The sequence below is a fragment of the Mercenaria mercenaria genome, chromosome 15 (assembly GCF_021730395.1).
Source record: "Mercenaria mercenaria strain notata chromosome 15, MADL_Memer_1, whole genome shotgun sequence".
Taxonomy (NCBI): Eukaryota; Metazoa; Mollusca; class Bivalvia; order Venerida; family Veneridae; genus Mercenaria; species Mercenaria mercenaria.
Window position 1 is genome coordinate 72,190,980 of NC_069375.1, and position 26,518 is coordinate 72,217,497.

Consider the following 26,518-nt stretch of genomic DNA (forward strand, 5'->3'; position numbering starts at 1 on the left):
GTAAAATATCTATGCAATGTTTGTCTTACCAAGACTATGGAAGGTTGAACAGAATGTATGACATTTAATGAATATTTCAATGTAATTTTCCTTTGATGTCTGTATGTAACTTATAACAGCTGTCAGTGATATACATTTAGCACTTTTAAAGGCATACCTATTCTCACTTAAAAGGGAATTTCTTTACCTGACAATTTCATCTTGATTTTGCAGCAGCAACAACAACAAAAACAAAAAGGAGGTTAAGTTTCATTTCATTTTAATAGCATAAATGGATTCATAAATACAAAAGGCATACAAGAGAACTTATTGCACTACGTCTGTACATAACAAAAACAACAAATCTTAAGATATGATAGTAGTCAAAGCTAGAAATAGTTTTCCTTTAAGGTAGTGGACCCATAATTATATATGAGCCGCGCCATGAGAAAACCAACATAGTGGCTTTGTGACCAGCAGGGATCCAGACCAGCCTGGTCATGCTGTTCGCTTTCAAAGCCTACTGCAATTAGAGAAACCTTTAGCGAACAGCATGAATCCTGACCAGACTGCGCAAATGCGCAGGCTGGGCTGGATCCATGCTGGTCGCAAAGCCACTATGTTGGTTTTCTCATGGCGTGACTCATTTGGCAATTTCCAAGCTGTTTCATCCCAAAAAGATCAGATAACTCAAAACTTGTTTCACTGAAGATCCTGTTAATGGTCAAGTTATCTTACTTTATGTGACTGTATCAGATCAGAATACATAATTTAAAATAAGTAAAAACTTAAAGGCATTCTAATTAATCTTTCTTTTATCAACCTCTGAATAGATAAGTTTTCCGTTTTGCCAATCAGCATATTTCTGATATGTATATGTATGTACACATCAGTGGAAGAGACTAGGACAGTCAGGGTATTTTTTAACTTACTTTATCATTTAGATCAAGTTCATTGGCACATACTTCACTGCCTTCTTGATAATTCGTCTCAAGGGAATCCTGTTTATTCCTAACATCACAGCTAGAGTAAACACCTTCCTTTCATACTTTTTTTCTGATTTTTTGAACACTACCATTACATTAACATAACACATATTACATATTTTAAACAAGGAATATACAAAACATGCAAGGATTCTTTTTAGAGTTTTAAATACACAAACATCTTAGGGTTACATCAAACTATCAAACAAATTATAGTTGCTTTAAATTTTCATTCAGAGCTAATCTTGTACTGCTACTTGTCTTGCCAACTTAAAATAACTATTGTCCTACCTTAATAAAATGCTCATTCAGAGGTGATGCAAATCATGTATAATTGCCATCATGGAAATACAAAGAATACAGTTATTTTGTGGCGCATCTTGCTATATGCCTTTCTGAATTCAATAAAACTTATCTGATCTTATCTGTCAAAAGTCTTTGACTGATTATACAGTGCTTAGTTGTTTGAACACTTAAGTACTGCAGCTGTAGGATTTTTTTTACTGATATATTTCAAAAAGCATTTGAGCCGTGCCATGGGAAAACCAACATAGTGGCTTTGCGACCAGCATAGATCCAGACCAGCCTGCGCATCCGCGCAGTCTGGTCAGGATCCATGCTGTTCGCTAACGACTTCTCTAATTCCAATAGACAACGAAAGTGAACAGCATGGATCCTGACCAGACTGCGCGGATGCGCAGGATGGTCTGGATCCATGCTGGTCACAAAGCCACTATGTTGGTTTTCCCATGGCATGGCTCATTTAAGGTTTTGCATAATGGAATCAGAAATCTAATGAATTTCAGATATACACGCAGATATAAGTCAAATTTTGTTCACTTCAACTCAACAGAAACCGCCACTTTTGTTTGTGTTATCTATAGTTCATTGAAAATTGTACATTCTAATATGCTTGTCTCTGTTAAAACACTCTTAAACTAGAATGATGTCATCTTAACATGCGGTGACTACAAAGTTTTTGTTGCAGCAAAGAAAGAGTGCATCTAGATTCTATCTACCGGTACTGTTTTAGATTTAGGGAATATTAGAATCGAAATAATTAATAGCAAAACCGTGGTTTTACACTATGTATACACTCTGACGGTAATATATTGGACATGCTAATCTCACTTGGGTGCAGCCAAGGTGAAATTATTTGTATGACATATTTAATATGATATAATTACCACCGGAGTGTATACATAGTGTTAAAACAAGGTTTTGCTATTAATTATTTCTTAATTATTTGAGCCGCACCATGAGAAAACCAACATAATGGCTTTGCGACCGGCATGGATCCAGACCAGCCTGCACATCAGTGCAGTCTTTTCAAGTCCATGCTGTTCGCTTTCAAAAACTATTGCAATTAGAGAAACGGTTAGCGAACAGATCCTGACCAGACTGCACAAATGTGCAGGCTGGTCTGGATCCATGCTGGTCGCAAATCCACTATGTTGGTTTTCTCGTGGCGCGACTCATTCAGAGATTCTGTTAGGACCCTACGATGAGTTCGAGCAAAAAGTGTTGTTCCAAATATCTTAGTTTGAGTGAATAGAATCTGATTGTACGTAGTGTTTGAAATTTATATCTTAAGACAACAACTCACTTGTCTTGAATCTTGAATATTCAAAACTACATGTGTACATAGCTATCTACATTAAACTATAAGTACAATTGCACTTTTTTTAAATTGACGCTAGCACATTTACAAGCCGCCGGCAGCAGTGTTTTTTTTGCAAATAATTTATCATACATGTAAATAATCATGATATGCAGAAGTCTTTTAATCAATTTTCATTAAAGTGGAATTATGCGCATTTTTTCAAGTAAAAATCCAGCTGAAATAGATATGTGTGTAAAAAGGAGGAAATTATTATAACTTTTAACCCAATATACCAAACTCTTCTTGTTACTAGTCAAAATACTAACTTTCCAAATATGACTTTTCTTATTTTGACTGGGGCAGTCTTTTTAAGAAAAGTCAAACTGCATGCAGGAGTTGCTTCCCTTCAACTTCAGAAATCTCTACCTACAGGTAAGGGAGATCACTGCGTAGAAGATTGAAGAAAAGAACTATTATTTCATTAGTCCGGTTTCTTTATTTCTAAAGCATCAACTTCAAATACTTATGCGGCATTATCTTTAATTTAAATGCACAGCAACTGAAAATGCTTTTATAAAACATTCATCAAAAACACACTAAATGCGCATAATGCCACTTTAAGAATAAACGATTATTCATCAAGAGAATTTGCCTGGGTAAAATAATAATTAAAGTTTGATGTGGTGATTATCTTTCTGCATGAAAACCTGATTCACAACTGTAAATATAAACATGAAATTCAATATCAGAGGAAAGCAGATCATTATTTCAACTTTTCATATGAAGTAACTGCTGAAGTCTTTAGTGAAACTACCATCCCTTTGAAGCATGCTCAATTCAAACTAATTTTAGCAATTTTTCTTTAATCTTAATAGAGCTATCAAAAACCATACTTTTAATTTTACTGACCAATCAAAACTAATAAGTAAATCAACAAATCAAAAACCTGTATTCTTTGGTAAAACTAATCAAAAGCATGCTTAAAATGCTTAAACAAACCAATCAAAAACATGGTATTCTTAAGGTAGTTCTGCTCATTTGATAAACCGGAAATGATGGCATAACGTAATTTATCCAGAAAACATAGAATAAAGCTTGAATTCGGAGTATGGAAATGAAAATCATTTTATGAATTAATAAAAACCTGGGCACCGTTAATATATTTCTAAAATTGAAATATGATATTTAAACACATGTCACGTTAAATAATTCAAAATAATGTCCTAATATTAGCTCGAAATATTCGGTTCACTTTAATCATGGTCAAATATCTCAAAAATCAGCACACAGACCTGTACATTTTATTCTACCACATTATTTGCCATATGTTTATTTATGTGAGCAGTTTCATCAAAATCTACATTGTACAAAAAAATCTATTCACGAAAATGTTTTGGAAGTAATGATTTTCCACAGACTCCCATAATGAAAACTGTGTGAGGCCCAAATTTTGAAATCAGTGTAGCAAAAAATCAAGCACACGACCCTATCCTTTTTATTTGCTGAATTTTTCTAGGTATAATCAGAAGTTTGAAAAATCAGAGTTTAAAAAAATCTGATCCAAACATGCAGAACTACCTTAAACAAGCCAATCAAATGTCTGCTTATCTAAAATAAACCAATCAAGTGCCTGCTTATCTTAAACCAACCAATCAAAAACCTTCTGACCTATAACAAAGTGAAGGGCAGTGGGAAGCTCAAGATTATAAATTATATTTTTCTATAATACAAACTATGTACATCTTATACACAGAATCCAAAACAGACTATACATTTGTACTTCAATGAGTGAAAATAGACTAAACTGGCAAAGCTTGAGGTAATCATTTTATATCTGTTCAATGTATATATCATTTTCTTTTGTGACAAGCCTGTTCCCTGACCTCTAAAATTCAAGGAATTTTCAACAACTTTTCAGGGACTTTTTTTTCATTCAAGGATCGAATATGAATTTCAAGGTTGTGTTAAACCCCATAATAGACTACTATGTCCATTTATTTCTGAAAATCAAGGTATTTTCAGAGTCTTCATGTTATTCTTAAATTCAGGGACTTTTCAAGGACTCATATGAAATTCAAGTTCTATGCGTACCATGTTTAGTGACAAGCAAGTCTGAGCATCATACTGTAAGTTAAGAAACGCGCTCTACACATCCATGCATATATGAAGCAATGTTAATAAATAGCACCTTAAAGTAAATAATATGGCTTATCAGTAAACTGCTTCCAGTCATCCTTCATCGACCTTCGTCTTTGATATATTTCTAACGGGAACACTTCCAGGGGATGGCAACAGTCGTTTACTGCGGGGCGTCGACAATCCTGAGGCTCGTTCAAGTTCAATCACTTTCTGCACGCTATCAACTAGCGTGTTAATTGATTGCTGTATATCCTCCGATGCAAAATGTAACTGCTCTATAACAGTATCCGACAACGATGGTGACTGTTCCTCATTGGAGTTGTCTCCCTTTGTAGCAGGAGTTTTCGTCAAATCACGTGTAGTTACTTCCGTTACATTTTCTGAATATTTCCGAACCATTTCTGCACATTTAACTATCTTTCTGATGTCAGAGTCTCTACCTGTTATAAAAAAAAGAAAGTTTAAAGAAGTTAAACTTAAGAACATACTTAAAACCTTTCGAAATACAACTTTCTAAGATATTTTTCAAGTTTAAAGGCTGCAAGTCCTTTCCTTAAGTTCTCTGAAATAATGACTTATTTAAGCTATTTCCCACTTTATACTGATACATAAATGGAAAATCTGATATGTTTATGACTTAAGACAACTTTTACATTCGATTTTGCACCACAGCGCACAAAGTTTTACTAATGTAGTGTGTCACTAACCCATCACAAAAGTTGAATATAGGCATACCAGACACTGTCATTTAAATGTGGTATTCTACACTAAACAAATCATTTCTAAAACTTTGTAGCAACTCACAATCAAGCATCTGAAATATTTTCATAGCTTCAGGTATTTTAAAATGCTATGTTTTCTTACGAATGTCTGGCCCCCTCTCTAACCAGTAATCCTTAGACTGCTCCGAAGTAAAACTATCTGACTTACCTTCAACAATCGGTTCAGCATTTTGTACCAGCAAACCAATGCCTTCTACGAGAGAACTCACGTGTGATATCAAGGCCTCACATCGACGATAGTTACCCGTACAGTACTGTACTGAACCATGGAAAGATTTCTCTAAATTACTGGTGTCCACTTCAACCTTTAACAAAAGTGAAAGTTACAAATGTAAGTAAGTAAAGAGGCTGACCGTTCACTGTAGAAACCTTAGTAATCACCTGTATTAAGAACTCACTGTGTCACAGGGCATGACGGTGTTGTTCTGAATTTATTGTTTTACATCTTCTTAAATAAAGTATAAACCATACTAAAATCGTTTGGTTTAATTAAATCGAGTACACCCCTTTAAGATTCAGTGAAACAATTTCACCCAAATATTCTTTACTATAAATCCGTACATCTTTTCCATCCTATAACCCTATACTTGACATAATAAATTACCATTATCCTTGTCTACCCCGACCTGAATTGTACTAACCTTTAATCTATGTCTTTGTATTGCAATAATTGAGAGCAAGTGTAAATGCTTGATTGCACTTGCCTTCTTGATGTAAATGCATATATAGAGAGTTTACCTATATGTATAACTAGAACTGCCACAGGAGTGACTCATACCCCCACTATACGGTCTTGTCACAGAAGAATGGCAACCATAAGAAATCTTAAAAATACTTAGTCTTTGGAGTACTTCATCCTGGGCTTCCAAATATAAGTAATACTAGTATAGTAATACAAGTAATCTCTAATATTAGAGATACACTAAAAGTGAATATAAAAAAGTGTCTTACCGACACATGTTACCACAGAAAAATGTATCTACTTTTTATATAGGACTTATAATAAACAAGAGGACCATGATGGTCCTGAATGGCTCACCTCTTCCCACATGACCCAGTTCTGAGTATGACGTCGTTTTTTTCTATTATTTGACATAGTGACCTAGTTTTTGAGCTCATGTGACCCAGTTTTGAACTTGACCTAGATATTATCAAGATAAAAATTCTGACCAATTTTCATGAAGATCCATTGAAAAATATGGTCTCTGGAGAGGTCACAAGGTTTTTCTATTATTTGACTTATTGATCTAATTTTTGAAGGTACGTGACCCTCTTTTGAACTTTATCTAGATATCATCAAGGTGAACATTCTCATTAATTTTCATGAAGATCTCATGAAAAATATGGCCTCTAGAGAGGTCACAAGGTTTTTCTATTTTTATACCTTCTGGCCTAGTTTTTGACCGCACGTGACCCAGTTTCGAAACTGACCTAGATATCATCAAGGTGAACATTCCGATCAATTTTCATGAAGAGCCATTGAAAAATATGGCCTCTAGAGAGGTCAAAAGATTTTAATAATTTTAGACCTACTGACCTAGTTTTTGACCGCAGTTGACCCAGTTTCAAATTTAACCTAGATATCATCAAGATGAACATTCAGACCAACTTTCATACAGATCCCATTAAAAGTATGGCCTCTAGAGAGGTCACAAGGTTTTTTTATTATTTGACCTACTGACCTAGTTTTTGACGGCACATGACCCAGTTTCAAACTTGACCTAGATATCACCAAGGTGAACATTCTGACCAATTTTTATGGAGATCCATTCACAAGTATGGCCTCTAGAGAGGTCACAGGGTTTTTCTATTTTTAGACCTACTGACCTAGTTTTTGAACGCACATGGCACTGTTTCAAACTTGACCTAGATATCATCAAGATGAACATTCAGACCAATTTTCATACAGATCCCATGAAAAATATTGTCTTTAGAGAGGTCACAAGGTTTTTCTATTATCTGACCTACTGACCTAGTTTTTGAAGGGATGTGACCCACTTTTGAACTTGACCTAGATATCATCAAGATGAACATTCAGACCAACTTTCATACAGATCCCATGAAAAATATGGCCTCTAGAGAGGTCACAAGGTTTTTCTATTATTTGACCTACTGACCTAGTTTTTGTCGGCATGTGACCCACTTTCGAACTTGACCTAGATATCATCAAGGTGAACATTCTGACCAATTTTCATGAAGATCTCATGAAATATATGGCCTCTAGTGAGGTCACAGGGTTTTTCTATTTTTAGACCTACTGACCTAGTTTTTGACTGCACGTGACCCAGTTTCGAACTTGACCTAGATATCATCAAGATGAACATTCAGACCAACTTTCATACAGATCCCATGAAAAATATGGCCTTTAGAGAGGTCACAAGGTTTTTCTATTATTTGACCTACTGACCTAGTTTTTGATGGCACGTGACCCACTTTCGAAATTGATCTAGATATCATCAAGATGAACATTCAGACCAACTTTCATACAGATCCCATGAAAAATATGGCCTCTAGAGAGGTCACAAGGTTTTTCTATTATTTGACCTACTGACCTAGTTTTTGACGGCACGTGACCCACTTTCGAACTTGACCTAGATATCATCAAGGTGAACATTCTGACCAATTTTCATGAAGATCTCATGAAATATATGGCCTCTAGAGAGGTCACAAGGTTTTTCTATTTTTAGACCTACTGACCTAGTTTTTGACCGCACATGACCCAGTTTCGAACTTGACCTAGATATCATCAAGATGAACATTCTGACCAACTTTCATACAGATCCCATGAAAAATGTGGCCTTTAGAGAGGTCACAAGGTTTTTCTATTATTTGACCTACTGACCTAGTTTTTGAGGGCACGTGACCCAGTTTCGAACTTGACCTAGATATCATCAAGGTGAACATTCTGACCAATTTTCATGAAGATCTTGTGAAATATATGGCCTCTAGAGAGGTCACAAGGTTTTTCTATTTTTAGACCTACTGACCTAGTTTTTGAAGGCACGTGACCCAGTTTCGAACTTGACCTAGATATCATCAAGATAAACATTCTGACCAACTTTCATAAAGATCCCATGAAAAATGTGACCTCTAGAGACTAGAGTGGTCACAAGCAAAAGTTTACGGATGGATGCACGCACGCACGGACGACGGTCACCGCGCGATCACAAAAGCTCACCTTGTCACTTTGTGACAGGTGAGCTAAAAAGTTAGAAAAATACCTAAAATACTGAAAATCTAAAAATAGGATTTCTAAAAATAGACTAATTCCTGGAATTTAAGGGGAAGAAACTCAGTACAAAAGTTAAAAAAAGGTTACTTCCCTTTGGCTCTAAGCCAATCAGAATGAGATATAGTGAAAATACATCAAAATTAACCTTAAATTCTAGGTAAAAGGGGACACAATTCAAGAAAAATTGGTGTCAGAGTTATGCACCTTGTGTCACATGATGTGGGTGATGAGGTGGAACATCTATTTTAAGTCTGAATCAAATCCATTCAGTAGTAACTGAGATATAGTGAAAATACATCAAAATTAACATTAAATTCTAAGTAAAAAGGGGACATAATTCATGAAAAATTGGTGTCAGAGTTATGCACCTTGTGTCACATGATGTGGGTGATGAGGTGGAACAACTATTTTAAGTTTGAATCAAATCCATTTTGTAATAACTGAGATATAGTGAAAATACACCAAAATCAACCTTAAATTTAAAGTAAAAGGGGACATAATTCATAAACAAGAGCACCGCCTTCCGGGTGCTGACGCTCATCTGATTTTTTTTGTGTAATAGAAATATTGTCCTACCCATGATTTTCTAAGTCTAAAAAGGGCCATCATTCTTGCAAAAAGCAGGATAGAGTTATGTTTCTTGATGTACAGTGTCCACTTATAATGGTGAAAAACTGTTGCAAGTTTTAAAGCAATAGCTTTGATAGTTTATGAGAAAAGTTGACTTAAACATAATACTCAACCAAGAAAATGATTTTCTAAGTCCAAAAGGGGCAATAATTATTGCAAAAAGCAGGATGGAGTTATGTTGCTTGCTGTACAGGGTCAGCTTATGATGGTGAACAAGTGTTGCAAGTTTCAAAGCAATAGCTTTGATAGTTTAAGAGAAAAGTTGACCTAAACATAAAACTTAACCAAGAAATCTGATATTTTCTAAGTCCAAAAGGGGCCATAAATCTTGCAAAAAGCAGGACGGAGTTATGTTTCTTGCTATACAGGGTCAACTTATGATGGTGAACAAGTGTTGCAAGTTTTAAAGCAATAGCTTCGATAGTTTAGGATAAAAGCTGACCTAAACATAAAACTTAACCAAGAAAACTGATTTTCTAAGTCCAAAAGGGGCAATAAATCTTGCAAAAAGCAAGATGGAGTTATGTTTCTTGATGTACAGGGTCTGCTTATAATGGTGAACAAGTATTCCAAGTTTCAAAGCAATAGCTTTGATAGTTTAGGAGAAAAGTTGACCTAAACATAAAACTTAACCAAGAAATCTGATATTTTCTAAGTACAAAAGGGGCCATAAATCTTGCAAAAAGCAAGATGGAGTTATGTTTCTTGCTATACAGGGTCAGCTTATGATGGTGAACAAGTATTCCAAGTTTCAAAGCAATAGCTTTGATAGTTTAGGAGAAAAGCTGACCTAAACATAAAACTTAACCAGGCAACGCCGACGCCGACGCCGACAACCGCTCAAGTGATGACAATAACTCATCATTTTTTTTCAAAAAATCAGATGAGCTAAAAATTTATGTCAGAGTTAAGCACCTTATGTCACATGATCTGGGTGATGAGGTGGAACAACTATTTTAAGTTTGAATCAAATCCATTTAGTAATAACGGAGATATAGTGAAAATACAACAAAATTAACCTTAAATTCTAAGTAAAAGGGGACATAATTCATGAAAACTTGGTGTCAGAGTTATGCACCTTGTGTCACATGATGTGGGCACATGATGTGGGTGATGAGGTGGAACATCTTTTTTAAGTTTGAATCAAATCCATTTAGTGGTAACTGAGGTACAGTGAAAATACATCAAAATCAACCTTAAATTCTAAGTAAAAAGGGGCATAATTCATAAAAAAATTGGTGTCAGAGTTATGCACCTTGTGTCACATGATGTGGGTGATAAGGTGGAACATGTATTTTAAGTTTGAATCAAATCCATTTGGTAATAACTGAGATAATAGATTTCGGGACGCGACGCGACGTGACAAAACTGACTCCTATATACCCCCCTCAAACATGTTTGGTGGGGGTATAACAAATATATTATCTAAGATAATTATTAATTTGTTTCAGTATTTGTCCTGTGAGACAAATAAGTGACCCCAGGTGTGCAGCACCCAAAGAACTCACATTTACCAGTAAACTATAAATATTTGACAGAAGGGTTGAGCTAGCCTTCGGGCACGACAAGGAAAGCCCTTTGTCAACTGCTTTATATAGCCACTCAGCGAACTTCAAAACTGGGAATTTTCGTTCAATATCCACCTGTCTTAGCAGGCAACTGTCTTAATCAGTCACCTGTATTAATCAGCCATGACTGGCTGCTTAAGACAGGTTTGATAGTCCATTGCAGAAAACATCAGATTCTATTCTTCAAAACAAGCATTTGTCGAGAAAATTTACGATGCATCTTGTTTTATGTTGATAAATTTTGTTTCTCACTGCAACAGTAAGTTTTGCAAAGTAATCTGCTCTTTGAAAATTCAAACAGCATTGTTCTGTCTTTCTAATGCTCTTTAAAGCCTCGGGGTTTATAAAAACAGAATAGCCCTTATCATGCTGGTCACGATTAATTATGTCTTTGAGACCAGTGTAGATCATGATCAGCCTGCACATCCATGCAGTCTGATCATGATCTGCTCTGTATGCCATTCAGCCAGTACATTTTTGGTAATCACCCCTTTTACCATTTAATGGCACTGACCAAACTGAAAGATGGACAAGTTCATTATAGAAATTTAGCACTGTAAGGAAGTACCTGTAGTTTTTGGCATTTCAGTAATAGATCTTTGCACGAGGTCACACATATCTCAACATTCTGTGGAACGTCTCCCAATGCCTGAATCAAATATTTGATAGTTATGAAACAAAATGTACTGGGACTAAAATATTTATCTGAGTATTTCAGGTTTTGTATAAGAACAAGTAAACTCATTGGGCAAAGTTTGGGTAGAACCACCAAGCTTCTACAACACGGCTGGATGGCTTCCTCAAATAAATGAAGTACATCCATTACAGGGTCCAAATCAACTGTATTTAGAGGTGGTAGTGTTTTAAATTTTGCAAGCTAAACAATATACCTTCATCAAATCAACAAATCAACGATTCACTACCTTGTTTTGTTTTAATAATACCAAATAGCTTAGTCGAGCTAAAAGTTGATAAAATGTTTGGCAGAGCCTTGCATTAAATAATTTTAATCAGCTTGTTTAATAAATTCGATATGAACAGACACTCATGTAATATCAGGTCTGGGATTCAACTAAACACCTAAAGCCTGAAACTCTACATTCTCAAGCTTGAAATCACATTTTCACAATATATCTATAGGAAAATTCTGCTGTCAAAACCCTGAAATCAGGACTAGTCCTGAAAAATCTCAGGTCTGAATATCGTTTATAACAAGAAACAATTTAACAATAAGTCTTACCATATTGGATAACCCAGCATCTGTTAATATCTGAGCTTTTGTTTCAAAGTCATCCACAGTTCTTAGAGCACCTTGCAACGTCTTGTCGATAAATGTTTCACATCCACTGAAGAACGATTGGCTAACTTCTGTAGTCACCTAGTAAAACACAAACATTTGTAGGTAAATCTTAACCTAAAACAAATTCTTTTTTGTGTAAAGTCATAACCGTCATGTAGGCTAACAATGCATGCCAATTTTCCAGCATTAACTGTGGAGAAAGACCCAAGGTTCTTCCCAAAAAATTATTTCAGTCACAGATAGCTGTGAAATCAATGACCTTTCCAAAGTGTATTTTATGCCTTCCTCATGAAAAGGTCCAACCCAAGAAAGGAAAAATCCAGTCTAGGGATTAGACAGCTTAACTGTAAGTTACTGTGATTTTCACTTAAGCTATTCACTGCTAGTTCTAATACTTTAAACGACGCCTTAAAACTTACTGCGTTATCTTCATCAGTCTGACTTGAGGTGTCGTCAAAATACAGCATCTGGGTGTCAGTAGCAAGGGCAAGCTCTCCTGATAGTTTACAAACTTGGTGTACGCCATCTGCCAATCGTGACGTGGACTCCTCCATCAAACTGTCAATATCTCCTTCACATCCCTAGAAATCATTAGTTTAGTTTATACTAATTTATTTTAGTTCAATTGTAATGAAAGCTTCAAGCTTATTTGAACCACTATTGAGTCAGCTTCCCGGAAAAACCAGTACTGATGTCATATGACAAGGTGTGGTCGTGACCACAGTGGGGCTTTAACCAATGCCCCTGGGTTGAGAAAAAGAAATGTTTAAAAAATTCCCCAAAAAATCAACATAAAGGGAAGATGGCACTTATTTACATTAGCAAGGTAAGTTTATTTGCTGATATGTAGTATATTAAAATATGTACCTGCAAAAACCTGACAATATGGCTACCCATATTTTTGACCTGGTCCACTATTCTCTGTAGCAGATCCTGTATGAGAGCTGATTGCAGGGTCTGATACATTGACGCCCACAGAGTTGTATTGTTCAACAACATGTGGAAACTGTTGGTTATTTGTACACACGTTAACTGTAGCAGGTCTGTACGACTCGCCTGATTGTTGTTCGTTTCTATGGCAACAGGAAGGTTGGCCACTTGGCGGAGACTGGCACTGAGACTGTGACAACTGTGAAGTATCTTATCTGCGACACTCTCTTCCATTGTAGATGCTGAATATTATAGAAAATTAAGAACTTTTCATTTATCAGATATTAGCATTAGCATTTTTTCATATTATCATTGGTACCACAATTAGCATTTTTTCATATTACTGTATTATTGGTGCCACAATTTCATTAGTACTTTTTCATACTATTTTTTGTACTACAATTTCACACAATCATACATAAAAGATATACTATGTTCATCCTTTCACTAAAATAATTTACCATTACATATTAAAATCCAACGAAGCAGCAAATACTGACTGATTGTTTTCATCTGGGCTAACTTTATTTACCATGTATCATGAGCGGCCATTCCGCTGTATTGTAGTTAATTATTAACTGTAAAATTCTTTAATGCACAAAGTACAAATTCTCATTGTGCTTAGCTATACACATATTTGGTCTGTTCTATTTCTAACCAAGCAGAGAATACTGTTTATAAACAAAACATATTTATTTTGTATTTACACAAATACATGTACATGAATTTTGTGCATCATATTACTTTAACAAAATTTCTCAAGTGAATTTGCCTACATAAAATTGCTATGCCAAAGATGGGAAAACCCTAAAACTCATGCAAAAGTCTGTATTTTTTTTTAACACAAATACTGTACTTTCCCCAACAGTCAGCGTCCACAATTACTTTAAATAAGCTTTAAGTGAAACTAAATCATTTTGAAAAAAAGATCTGAAACACAATAATGTTGACTAAAAAAACATTATTTAGATATTGGCCTATACAACAAAAACTTTTCTGCAAGTTTTATGGCATTTTTTAGTTAATGGACGATTGTGAAGCAAGTTCTACAACTTATATTAATCACTCTCAGCACCTCATTCCTGATGTAATCCATCACCACAAGGAGATGCCAATTTCCCTTTTAATGTTAAATGCTAAGTAAGGCAGCTACTAGTACCATTTTTCCTTTCTTTGGTATGCAGGGAGTCAAACCAATGACCTCACACACTCAAAGCGGTCCCTCTGCCACTAGACTATAGAGGCAGTTATTTAGTTCTTTTTAGTATGGAAAACTTAAATTTCTTAAAATAGCTCACACTCTATTGGTATCTAGAATATACTTACATTTAATGGTACTCAATGTTACATTCATAATATCTTTACAAAGAGAAGCAACTCCTGGTGCAGAACATCTGGCACAGTTATCCCCCTTACTTAAAGAATCTGCAATACAGAAAAGTGCATGCATGACAATGACTGAAGTTAACTTACTCATACAGGCCAAGTTTTTTTGTTTAAGACATTTTCTACAACATTTTACACAACTTGAAATGAAACAGTAGTTGTCTGATTTGGTACACGTGACCCAGCTATGGTTTGAACCGATAAACCTCTACGGTCTTACTGACTAACCTCTACTGTAAACAAAGGTATGACTACTAGCACGCTGGACATGAAACGATAACAGGTGTGGTAATCAAAATTACAATGTCAACCACATATATTTAAATGTAGGGATAACCCAGATGTAGGGATTCTGCAGATGTTATATCACAAAATAAACATGCGCTAACGCTATTCTAGCATAAAACGCGTAAAAACTAATAAAGAAACAATTCCACTACAACGTAATTAAATATTTCCACGAAATGCGCCAGGAAAAGTCTATTTTTTTTTTTTACGTTGACATCATTTCGTTTTGAATTATCCGTTTTGGGGCCAATGACTTGTACGCTTGCACCGAACGTCGCATAATATAAAAAGGTGTTATAACAGCACGCGAACAAGAATCTCTCTGTTAAAACACCCCCGAAAAGTGACAAGAACAGCAGTTTTATGCTAGAATGATTCTTATTAAAGATTAGTTAGCTACAGGTAATTTTTTTAAAACAGTTGTTTTTCTCTGATAATGCAGCTCAGACATAACAAGCATAACTATTAAACAGCACTATGTCCTGTTTTCATTTTTCTCCTTTTTGTCGCCAAATTTCAGTCCCATCTCCGCCCAAAAAAGTATTTTTCCCCCACTTGGGACAAAAAATCCCCTCCAAAACAAAAGAATATAATTTTTCTTTTTTAAATATTCCATCTAAAACTCTATCTTCATAATTATGCAAACTTAAAAGCACAAGATAATGTGCTATTAAGTTATTTTCTTGTTTTTATTGTGTCGCAATTTTCCCCTAATGTAGTGATTTTCTACTTGTGATGGGGCCCTTGCAACATTCCCCCAAAAACTGAATAAAATCATAGATGTCGAAGACCAGTTACTTGTTGCAAGTAATTATTAGCAACATAAACAAGGCTGGTATAATATCATAAAGTAAAACTGTTCAAAGACACACCAAATTTACAATAACTTCCACCTCACAACATTAAGGGCTTTTACCTTTTCTGAACATACTACTGTTGATACTGGATACACTCGACAGTAAGGCTTGCCTCAAACTTGGTGACGGTACAGAACGACGGTGACCATTCCTGTAGTACAATGTAGGTAGTTAATACATGTAAACAAAATTTTGCTCGATAAATGATTATGTTTGTTTCGGGTTTAACGCCGTTTTACAACAGTATTTCAGTCATGTAACGGCAGGCAGTTAACCTAACCAGTGTTCCTGGATTCTGTACCAGTACAAACCTGTTCTCCACAAGTAACAGCCAACTTCCCCACATGAATTATCAGAGGTGGAGGACAAATGATTTCAGACACGATGTCTTTTATCAAATCATCATGGAGAACATACACCCCGCCCGGGGATCAAACTCGCGACCCCTCGATCCATAGACCAACGATCTCCCTACTGAGCTAAGTGGGCGGGCTGCTCGATAAATGATTACACTTGATAACTTGGAAAAATTAAATTGATTACACCTGGTTTATGATTACAAGAGCAGTATAACCTCTATTAACACCACCTCCAGAAAGCAGACACCTCTCTACAAAGGAAAATATTTACTTTCCCCTTAGTTTATACTAATTTGTTTTCGCTTCATTGTAATGAAAGCTTGGAGCTTATTTTACTCATTCTTGATTCTGCTTCCTGGAAAAACCAGTACCTGTGTCGTATGAGAAAGCATGACAAAAACACTTAATGGGGGCTTGAAACCACAACCTCCGGGTTGAGTGGCCAACACCTTAACTACTAGACGACTGCTCCCATCAGGTAAAATACTTCGTAAATAAACCTCTCAAGAGCAATAACTTCTGTACAACAGACATATTTCTGTCTTTCCTAGGGTGTTTGTTCTGGAGAGTTGTACTTCATCAATCATTACATCTGCGACTTACACAAAATGATGGCATCATTTATTTCTACTGTGATAACTAAAAGGTTTGTTTTGTTGTCATATCAACAAACTTAGTCATATGGCAACATTCTTGTGATAATGGTTGAGGAAGATCACAGGTGCCCCTCCATACATTATTTTAGGCACAGGCCAGCACACTGGTATAACAACCTACCATCTACATGTAAATTGGCTAGAAACTATCCTCGCATGATAGAATTTTACTTTTAAGACTATGTTTTGAACCAAACAATCACTTAATCCACTGATTTTGGTGCTATAATAGATTATACTTACTTTGGAGAGACAGGGGACATACTGATGGAGTCTTTACCCCACTGATCTTCCGGGTCGTTGAACACCTCATCTTCATCAGTACTCTCCGAGTCATTCTGAAACAATACAATAACCTTTAATGCATTGAACGATAATACTGTACAAGTCTGACTAAACTGTGGCAAGTTTCAGCCAGGATGCCAATGAAGTAAAAATAATGAAGGCCGAAAATGGATGTCAAACAACTGAATGTTGATGATCAAAGCTGAATATTGATGTAAATGTACCGAAATTGTCATGTATTCAGTTAACACAGCCAATGTTTTAACACAGAACAAGCCTGTAATTAAACATCCCTGTCTAAACATAAAACACAACATCTAAAGATCTCTGTTTTATACATCTGCATCTCCCCTTTACATGATTTTCTCTTCAAACTTGCTCCCTGACCAATGTGTTCTAACTTTTATCTTTTTATTCTTATAAAATGTACCATAATAATAATAAATTCAGCTGAGCTGGCCAAGGTTTAAACATAAAACACACATAAAACATACCTGGTATATATCTCTCATTTGCATGAGTTTCTCTTCAAACTTGCTCAGTGACCAGTGTGTACACACATTCAGTTTGGTATTGTTCACTTTTATGACTGTCTTCACTTCCTCCCCGTCAAGAAAATCTTCCCTAGTAAACACCTGTAAATAACCGTGTACATATGACACTGCAGACTGGGTTATTTTCCCGTAAGATTTATTTTAAGATTTCGTGGTAAGCAGTCACATTCGTGATGTAATGAATTTGCAGAATGTGAGTGTTTGTGTTTCAGTACATGATTCAGATTGATATTCATGAATATTTTGAATTCACGACTGGCATGACTTTGGAATATAGTCAAACTTTGTTTGCTCAAACTTGACAAGACCGTCAAAATAGTTTGAGTTATCGGTAGTTCAAGACAACGGAAATTATACATTATACAGGGATTTTGCCATGACCCAACGATGAGTTCAAGCAGAGTGTGGCATTCGAATTATCTGATTAATGTGAACGAACTTTCAACTGTATTTGCAAAAATAAAAGCATTTCAAATATTACCCAACTTACAGTAGGCAGAAATTGTTTGGAAAGTTCTTTATATCCACTCTTCAAGTTTTAATCTAATTAGAAAAGAATGTCATCCTTCTTGAATTTTTTGTTAAGTTTAGCTAAATATTTTCATCAAGTCTGTCAACTATCTCCTAATTCAATTTTGTTTATTTCTTTTTACTGACAAAATTGCCAAATGACAAAATGGTTCCCATGAACCATTTCTGTCTTTGTTTCAGGCATATGTGAGCATCTTGACTGATCCATTTACCCTCCTGCAAGCAAAATCGACTGGAATCCTTTCACTGTTTAGAAGTTAAAGCCCCGACACCTTTTCAACCTTTTTAAAAACAGAACTACCAGACAGTGCAGTTACTGTATGCCATCCTTCTTGGGCATTATAATAACTCTAATTCTAACACGACCAGCAAATAACCTTCATACATGTAGAGCAAAATATATCTCAGGTTATTCTGCAATAAACTACTCACGTGCAATGACATCATCCGATCCAGGTGCATAGCACGGTCGTAAAAAGTATTTACCATTTTTTCTAACACTTTTGATACTAGTATGTCGTGTTAGAATCGAAATAATAAGTTCCCAAGTGTGATTTATCTTAGAATAACCCGAGTTTTTCGTTCTTATGCGAAACAATATATCACGAAGGCCGTATTACACATAAGATCTCAAAACTTGGGTTATTCTACGAAAAACCACGTTTGGGAACTTATTATTTTTTAACTGAACTGACAGTTCAAGAGCTCACCAAGCTTGTTAAAATATAAGATGTCTTGTTGATGTTAAATGATGTCTACCTTACCTAAGGGCTCAATGACGAAACTTCCAAGTTTACATGCATTATATTAAAATGTGGTACAAACTGACTTACTGTATTTTTCTTCAAGTATTGGCAAATTTTGTTGGCTTCTCTCACTTGCAATGCTATCTTGTATAAATCTGTCTTTCCTGGAAAAAGGTACCGTGAAATCATTAATATTCGTGGGGGACTAATTTTTCGTGGATTTCGTGGTTGAGTCAATCCACAAAATTTAATCCCAACGAAAAAGTAAAATTTCCATTCCTTTTATATTCAAAATTTGAAATCCACGAATTCATATCCCAACGAAATTGCCATTTTGACCAAAACCACGAAATTTGATGCCCACGAAATTAAATGATTTTACAGTATTTGTACTTGAAAAATTGTTGCATTTCTCAAATCACTGTACTGATTTTTACAGATCTAACACCTAAAAATTTAACTGTTTTAACCTGCACTCTGTATGTATTTTCATCAACGTAATTACGATGCTCAGAATTTTTGAGATGAAGAACAAAGTTATCCACTGGATGAAATTTTGAACAACTTATCAACCCTGGAAGCTTGTCCTTTACAAATGTAATGTTACAATATTTACCCATTTACCCAATATGAGGACTGGAAATATATACCTGTTGAAACTTCGACAACGCTTGCTGTAGGACTTTTAATTTGTGTATAATCTTTTCCTCTTGAGTATTCCTTCCATCTTTGTTTCAGATCTTCTAACTTCTGTGCCTCCTTCTCTTTCTGGGCTTGAAGAAGTTCTACAATCCTTGACCGCTCTGAGACAAGCTGATTTGATGCCTGTCAAGTATAGAAATAGTCTTATCCCTTTATTCTGAAACCCTTAAAGCTGGAAACACCTCTAAACCAAAACCTCTCAAAGATGGAATCCACTCCACTTTGAAATCACTTTAACCAGAAACCCATATACAAACTTTGTCCCAAAATGTCTCCATATTTCATTAACAAAACATGGCCTTCTATTTTGAAAACAAAAAAAAACAAACTTTTCCAAACTAAATCTCTATTATTTCAACATAAAATTACCCCTGAAAACCTAATTATCTTATAAAAATAATAGCAGCGCTTTAATTTCTTTAATAGCAGAAACTTTCATGGTTTTAAGATAATTTTCTACTTCATAGCAACATGGATTTTCAGATTTCAAATTTAAATAAATGGTATCTTTATGGATTAGTTAAGAATTAGTTTTGCCTATTGATGCAACTATTAAATCAACAAAATACGTATCTCTCAGTGTCAGAGGATAATTTCAAATTTTTATATACTCATTTTTAACTCTGTTTTGTCACAAATGAACCTCAAAGTTGGTCAAATTCAGATTTTGTTTCTGGTGCAAAACATTATTTAGTGACATCAGTTTCATCATGCTTGAAGCATCAATGGAAATATTTTCAATTTTATTCAGGCTAAAGAACAAACTGATATACTTTATGTAAGTTTTAAGTACAGAAGTATATGAATTAAAATTTTATTAGCTTCACATCAAGAAATATGCACGTCTTGTTCTTGCGCAGAATACTACTGTGCTCCAAAAGCGTGCAGTATTTCCACTGCATAACTCCTGCATATTCTCAACATTCCAGTATTTTGTATTCAGGTTTAACATGTTTTTCTACAATTTTTCAGACTCATATAAACGACGGTGTCAACTTTCAACAGTGAGCAATACGCCCAACTTTATAGTGCTGCCTCACTAGAATATCACTCCGTAGACATGTGACATGATACACCACCCGGTCACATTATACTGACACCGGGCTGACCTGTCCTAGCACTATCCTCTTAATGCTGAATGCCAAGCAAGCAAGGAAGCCAATAGTACCATTTTTTATCAGTTATGACGCGGCCGGGGATCGAACCCACAAGGACCTTCCATTTTTTATAACCATTAAGAATCTACAATCGACATGAACGTACCTTCATTGCTGCTTCTGCCTCAAGTTGCTGCCTTTTTCTCCCAGCTAGAACCTCTTGCTCTAACATCTACAAAACGTAATATCTTCAGACATCAGGCCCCGTGTTCACAAAACATTTTTCGTTCTCAGCTGAGTTCGAGTTTGAAATCTTAATATCAATTGTACTAAAATTTCAAGGTTAAATTCAAACTGAGACTGACTATCAGTACTGAATAGCCACTTGAAAATATCTACTTACATACAATTTAGTTTTAAACATGCTATTTAGATATAAATGACAAATAAAGTTTCATTATCAAACTCAGCTGAGACTGAAAATGTTTTGTGAACACTGGGCCAGTATATCATATATAATATTCATAGGGATCCTTGTTCACCAAAACATCATTTTACATGTCACATTTTTTCGAGATAAAAACAATTTAACTATTGTTTTGAAATAATAACACTATTCAAACATATATAAACATAGTCGTTCCAAGACATCTGCAACATGGAAAGAATTGCTGTCATTGTGGAAAATAACTCCTTCCTTCCTTCGACATTTTTTACAAATCTAATCATGTTTTCCTTCCTTCGACATTTTTACAAATCTAATCATGTTTATGCCTCACTTGTGTAACTTGGGATGGATGCAACTTAATTTTTGTTCTTGGTTTTTTTATTACAAAAATTTTAAGTCTTTATTTTTCTATTTACAAACATTACTAACCATTTTTTGTTTCTTCAGTTTATGTATCACATCCTCATGTTCCTTTACTTTCTCTGCACTCTCCTCTCTCTGTACATCAAAAAAATAAAGTGATTTATTATTCAACTTTAAACACCACATTCCTTGTGATTCATATAGCTCATAATATGAGCTGCGCCATGGGAAAACCAACATAGTGGGTTTGCGACCAGCATAAATCCAGACCAGCCTGCGCATCCGCGCAGTCTGGTCAGGATCCATGCTGTTCGCTAATGGTTTCTCCAATCCCAATAGGCTTTAAAAGCGAACAGCATGGATCCTGACCAGACTGCGCGGATGCGCAGGCTGGTCTGGATCCATGCTGGTCGCAAAGCCACTATGTTGGTTTTCTCATGGCACGGCTCATATAGTTCATAAAGTTCCATAAGACTTTAAATTTTTATGATAAAAACAGATGTAACAGCTGTCCATACAGATGTTATACAAAATACATGATTAGAAAAGCACTACTTTTATTACTGCACAAGAACTTTCACAGTACGAACCATAAAGGGAGGTTATCAACTGTATTAATCAATATTCAAACTTGAACCATAAAGGGAGGTAATCAACTGTATTAATCAATATTCAAACTTGCACCATAACGGGAGGTAATCAACTGTATTAATCAATATTTAAACTTCTGACAATTATTAGAGAAAATAATTCACTGAAGATCGATTTAACAAATTTATATATTATATGTTCGTAACAAAAAACTGGCAGCCACATTTTTAACTAAGACATTATGAGCCTAATAATAAAATCAAATACTTATATAAATGTTGGTTCCTTTAAAAAAGTATATTTTTCAGTTCTGACAAAGTTATTATTTCATTAGAAGCAAATAATACTATCCTACAGATAACAATTTTAACAGACACTGTTTGTGTAGGTGTCATTTTATTTAATAACTTAATTAAACAAAACATGTACATAATTATTAGTTTACCAGAAGTTTTTCCAGATCGGCTAATTTTGACTCTGCATCTTTCACAGCATCTTTCTTGGCCTTCTCAACTTCCTCCAACATTTCTTCCTGCGCCATTTGTCGAGCTTCTTGTAACCTAAATCAGTATTAACTTTGATTCATCAATTGGTGAAGGATTAAAAGTTTTGTTCCTAATGAGACAATTAGAAAAGCACTTGGACCTTAGTAACAGTACCAAACACTTGATTTTGATGAAAATATTTGTGTAATTTACTTAAAAAGCCACCTGATCAATATCATATGAAATAGACTAGACATGCTCAATTTTGAAAAAGTAAATTTATTACTATGCAATTAAACCATTCTTGGCTTTGTTGAAGGTCTAACTGACCAAAACTGGTAGATAAATAAAAGTGACTTGACATTGCCCTGGTTTTGACATGTTGTTTTCTTACTACGTTTTTTTGAGAAAGTCTCATTCTTAGCGCTGAACGAAGGAAAGTTCACCTATTCTTCCACGGACCAGTAATGCACTTCTTAAGTTGTGACATATTTCGGCTGTGTATTTTCTCCATCAAATCCAATGTTCTATAAATATTTTATATACCTAGCTTCCTGGACCCTCATTAACTCGGCTTGTGCGAATTCAAAGTCTTTTATCTCCTGGGTTTGAGATGAGGATTTATTCTTTTTGTTCTGTTGGACTTCCATCGGATGATTAAACCTAAAGTAATGGTCTCCACCTAGGATAACTCTGTCACCCTAAAATATGGGTAAAATTATTATCAAAGGTCACATTAACATTGTCCACAATAAGGACAAGGATAAGTGTGAAAAATATGCACAGGCTAACTTAAATGGACGGACCTCGAGACAACACAACAAGAAAGAAGAAAAAAATTTAATATCGGGGAAATTATTTCTATGTTTCTTAAAAAATCTTTGAAATATGGCTACCGACAGGTAATATGTTATGGAAGCACATTAGAGTTTGCTGTTTTTACTAATTTTTCCCATCAAGATGGGAAGGGTTTGCCATAGGGTAAAGTGTCTTGTCGTTAAGAACGAATTGCTATGCAGGGTATTGGTCAAGATAGAGGCCAAGTTTTAATTGCTGGACTATCTCGATTAAATTCCCAACTCGGGCCTAGATTTTTATCTTATTTTAGCATTTTCAAGGGTTTATAAACAAAATTATGTTCTAATTTTCATAATATGACCAAATATCAACTTTAAAGACAGATTATTTTAACCAATATTTGAAGTATAGTCTGTTTAACACTCAACACAAGTTCTAAATTACGCTAGTCAGCATAGAAATACAATATAATAATACACATTTATTTAGTAATTATACTAATGGCATTTATGGGTTCTTAAACTTTACAATTTGATAAAAAACAACAACATCCATTTTGAGGTAAGTATTACCAATTCAAGCTAACCTGAATTAAATACTACATGAAGATACTAAATAAAAAGTTCTTTCAAAGATATAGATCTAAAGCATAGATCTTAGACATCAAGGATAAAAGGTGGAGAAGATCCATTGAAAAACTTACATGATGCAGTGTGGTGGGTTCGGAAATCAGGTTTCCGTTCACGTATGTCGGAGCATCACCTATAGGTGTTATTGTAACCACTGTCTCCATGTTGCTGATTACACTGAAATGTAACACCAGCATTCATTAGTTTTCTACATCTTATACAAACATACATCAATATGTTCACAGCTCTGTCTTCAAATATTTACAAGATACGAGATATATGTTCAGGTTTGCTGAGGTAAGACTTACAGATGTAGCTGTTGTTGATAATTACATTGAAATGTATTCATTAAAGTTTTTTATAATTACCTACAGTTACACCTGTGTTTAAAAAGTCAGCCAGAAAACTGATACAATCTGACTGCTTAAAGCAAGTTGAAATCAGAACTAAATTTCACTTTGTGAAGTTAGCTGAGTGCTTGCTTAATGCAAATGGCTGTTTTACACAGGTGGTCCCAAAGATAAGTACAACTGTATGTATATAAATGAAATCTAAAGCAATTTAGTACAACTGTATGTATATAAATGAAATCTAAAGCAATTTAGTACAACTGTATGTATATAAATGAAATCTAAAGCAATTTGAACAATCTATATCAGCAGTCCCTGTTACTGATGACAATGCAGTGTAAAATACTTATTCTTTGATATCAACTACATTTATTAAATGAGTATATGACTTTCATAATTTTATTCATATAAACGAGTGTGTATTGATATGAAGTCTGCAGTTTACCAAAGTTCCCATTTTAGTATATTGTTGCCACATTTTCAAAATGATGCACTGAAAATATTACATAATCATGTAGTTCATCATTTTCAACTGATTTTGATTCAATGCATTGCCTCTTAGGTTTCTGGCAGGAAATGAAGTTCTTGAGCACTTGTCTGCTATGTGCACTTGAGAAATATTTCAAATTTTCAAAGATCAATGAATTACATACCAGTGATTGTCGGCTATGAGTGCTCCACTGAGTTGTATGTCATGTTTAGAGTTATGTCCCATTCTGCCAACCTTCGTCATTCCCTCCTTTATATTATACAACAGCATCTCGGACAACTGGGGATCTTCGTTCAGGTTCACAAGGTTTGGAAGTCGATTGTCCACTTTTAAAGTTACCCCAGCTTTCTGAAAAACAAGAAATACCCATTTTCAGTGACTGTTTTTCTTTTTTTTCACATAGAAGCGTGACAATGTTGAACCATTTGGAAAGTTCAGCGCTATCACATTAATAGTAATAGAAATTTAGACTTAGGTAAAGGAACACAGATATCCTGTGAGTCATTTAACTATGTGGGCATAAAACTGCCCGGCTTGGTCCCAAACAGCAATTTCATGAGGATTTGAAAATTTGCAATTTTGAACTTCTGAAGAGAAAACAAACTGGGATTTAAATTTGTTGGATTTATGCAAGGATGAAAGTTTGTCCAAAATATTGATGATTTCACAGCACTCCATTTTCCATAAAATTGTAAATAGCACATTTTCTATGTTGAAGCTTTTTTGTTTTGTCTTAAGCTAAAGAAGGTTTGTTCAACAAAGTTTCATGAATATAGGCACTAATGCAAGACAAGAAAGAAAGTTTCACAAGTCATAGCAGACTTAAAATGTTGACGCTTCAGGGCCCTAGATATCAACAAACCTCTAATTGTTTAGCCTCTTCCTGTTTCCGTTCCTCGGAGAGTCGCAGTCGTTCCTGCCATGATTTTGTGATTTCCTCCATTTCTTGCTCTTTCTGTTTCAACTTGTCTTTTAGCGTACTGATCTCCACCATACATGCTGCGGTAACATCTTCATTCCCTGACAGACCTGACGCTCGTAATCTTTCTATCTCTGATCTAAGCTCTGAAATGTACACAGAAAATACATTTGTTTTGTATAGAAATACATGTATGTCAGAGGTACATTGCTGTGAACTTGAAATATTCCTACTCATGCTGGCATTAAGTTCTACTATTTCAACAAATTCACATATTCAACCTTCTCTCTCGAATCTCCTACTAAAATGTCAAAGTCATCAACAATGACATTAAGACAATTACTGCCTCTAACAAATACCTGTATAGCCGTACAAAGGGAAAATCCTGTGTTCCATAACGTCTCGGCCATTATGCAACTTAGATTACATGTAGTTCACACACTTATTCCTTATGTATAGTTACCGTCAAAGAAGTGACTGGCTATGAAATATTAGCTGAATTATCTATCATTAAAAAAATTACCTCTCAGTAAAAATAAAGTGAAAGTTTTATGTAGCTATGCACAGTCTATGTATATAACTCAAACTGTATGATTCAGCCAGCCCAGCCAGTGACACAGTAAGACTGCTAAGGCAGGTGGCTTCTGCATACAGTTATTTGTAAGTGTACGGGTTTAGAGCCAATTTCAAAACATTTTCAGCCATAGTCTTAATTTGGCCGAAACTTTTTTGAAATCAACAGTAACTTGTGAGCTTGTAACTGTGAGCACAATGCCCAATTTTTCAGTGCTGTCTTACTGGAATACCACATGTTGACATAACACACCATAGTCAT

At 35.0% G+C, this 26,518-nt stretch overlaps 1 protein-coding gene across 1 annotated transcript; it reads right to left on the bottom strand.

Moving 5' to 3' along the window:
* Nucleotides 1-242: 242 nt before the first annotated feature.
* LOC123558230 (kinesin-like protein KIF14) lies at nt 243-26,518 on the bottom strand. Its single transcript, XM_053524323.1, has 20 exons — nt 26,482-26,518; nt 25,627-25,829; nt 24,928-25,112; nt 23,999-24,101; nt 23,044-23,198; nt 22,458-22,572; nt 21,488-21,556; nt 20,777-20,842; nt 19,462-19,636; nt 18,899-18,975; nt 17,475-17,615; nt 16,939-17,033; nt 15,740-15,831; nt 14,476-14,574; nt 13,087-13,391; nt 12,639-12,800; nt 12,160-12,297; nt 11,488-11,568; nt 5,638-5,794; nt 243-5,147 (listed from the first exon to the last, which is right to left on the bottom strand). Exons 1-20 carry the CDS (start codon nt 26,516-26,518, stop codon nt 4,798-4,800), a joined length of 2,805 nt encoding a protein of 934 aa, XP_053380298.1. The 3' UTR covers nt 243-4,797.

Excerpts from the sequence above, each read along its gene's own strand:
- LOC123558230 (XM_053524323.1), bottom strand. The coding sequence starts at position 26,518 with ATGACTATGGTGTGTTATGTCAACATGTGGTATTCCA. Across the intron at positions 14,575-15,739 it reads CAGTAGTATGTTCAGAAAAG|ATTCTTTAAGTAAGGGGGAT; the intron begins GTAAAAGCCCTT and ends TCTGTATTGCAG. Across the intron at positions 5,795-11,487 it reads TGAAATGCCAAAAACTACAG|GTTGAAGTGGACACCAGTAA; the intron begins GTACTTCCTTAC and ends CTTTTGTTAAAG.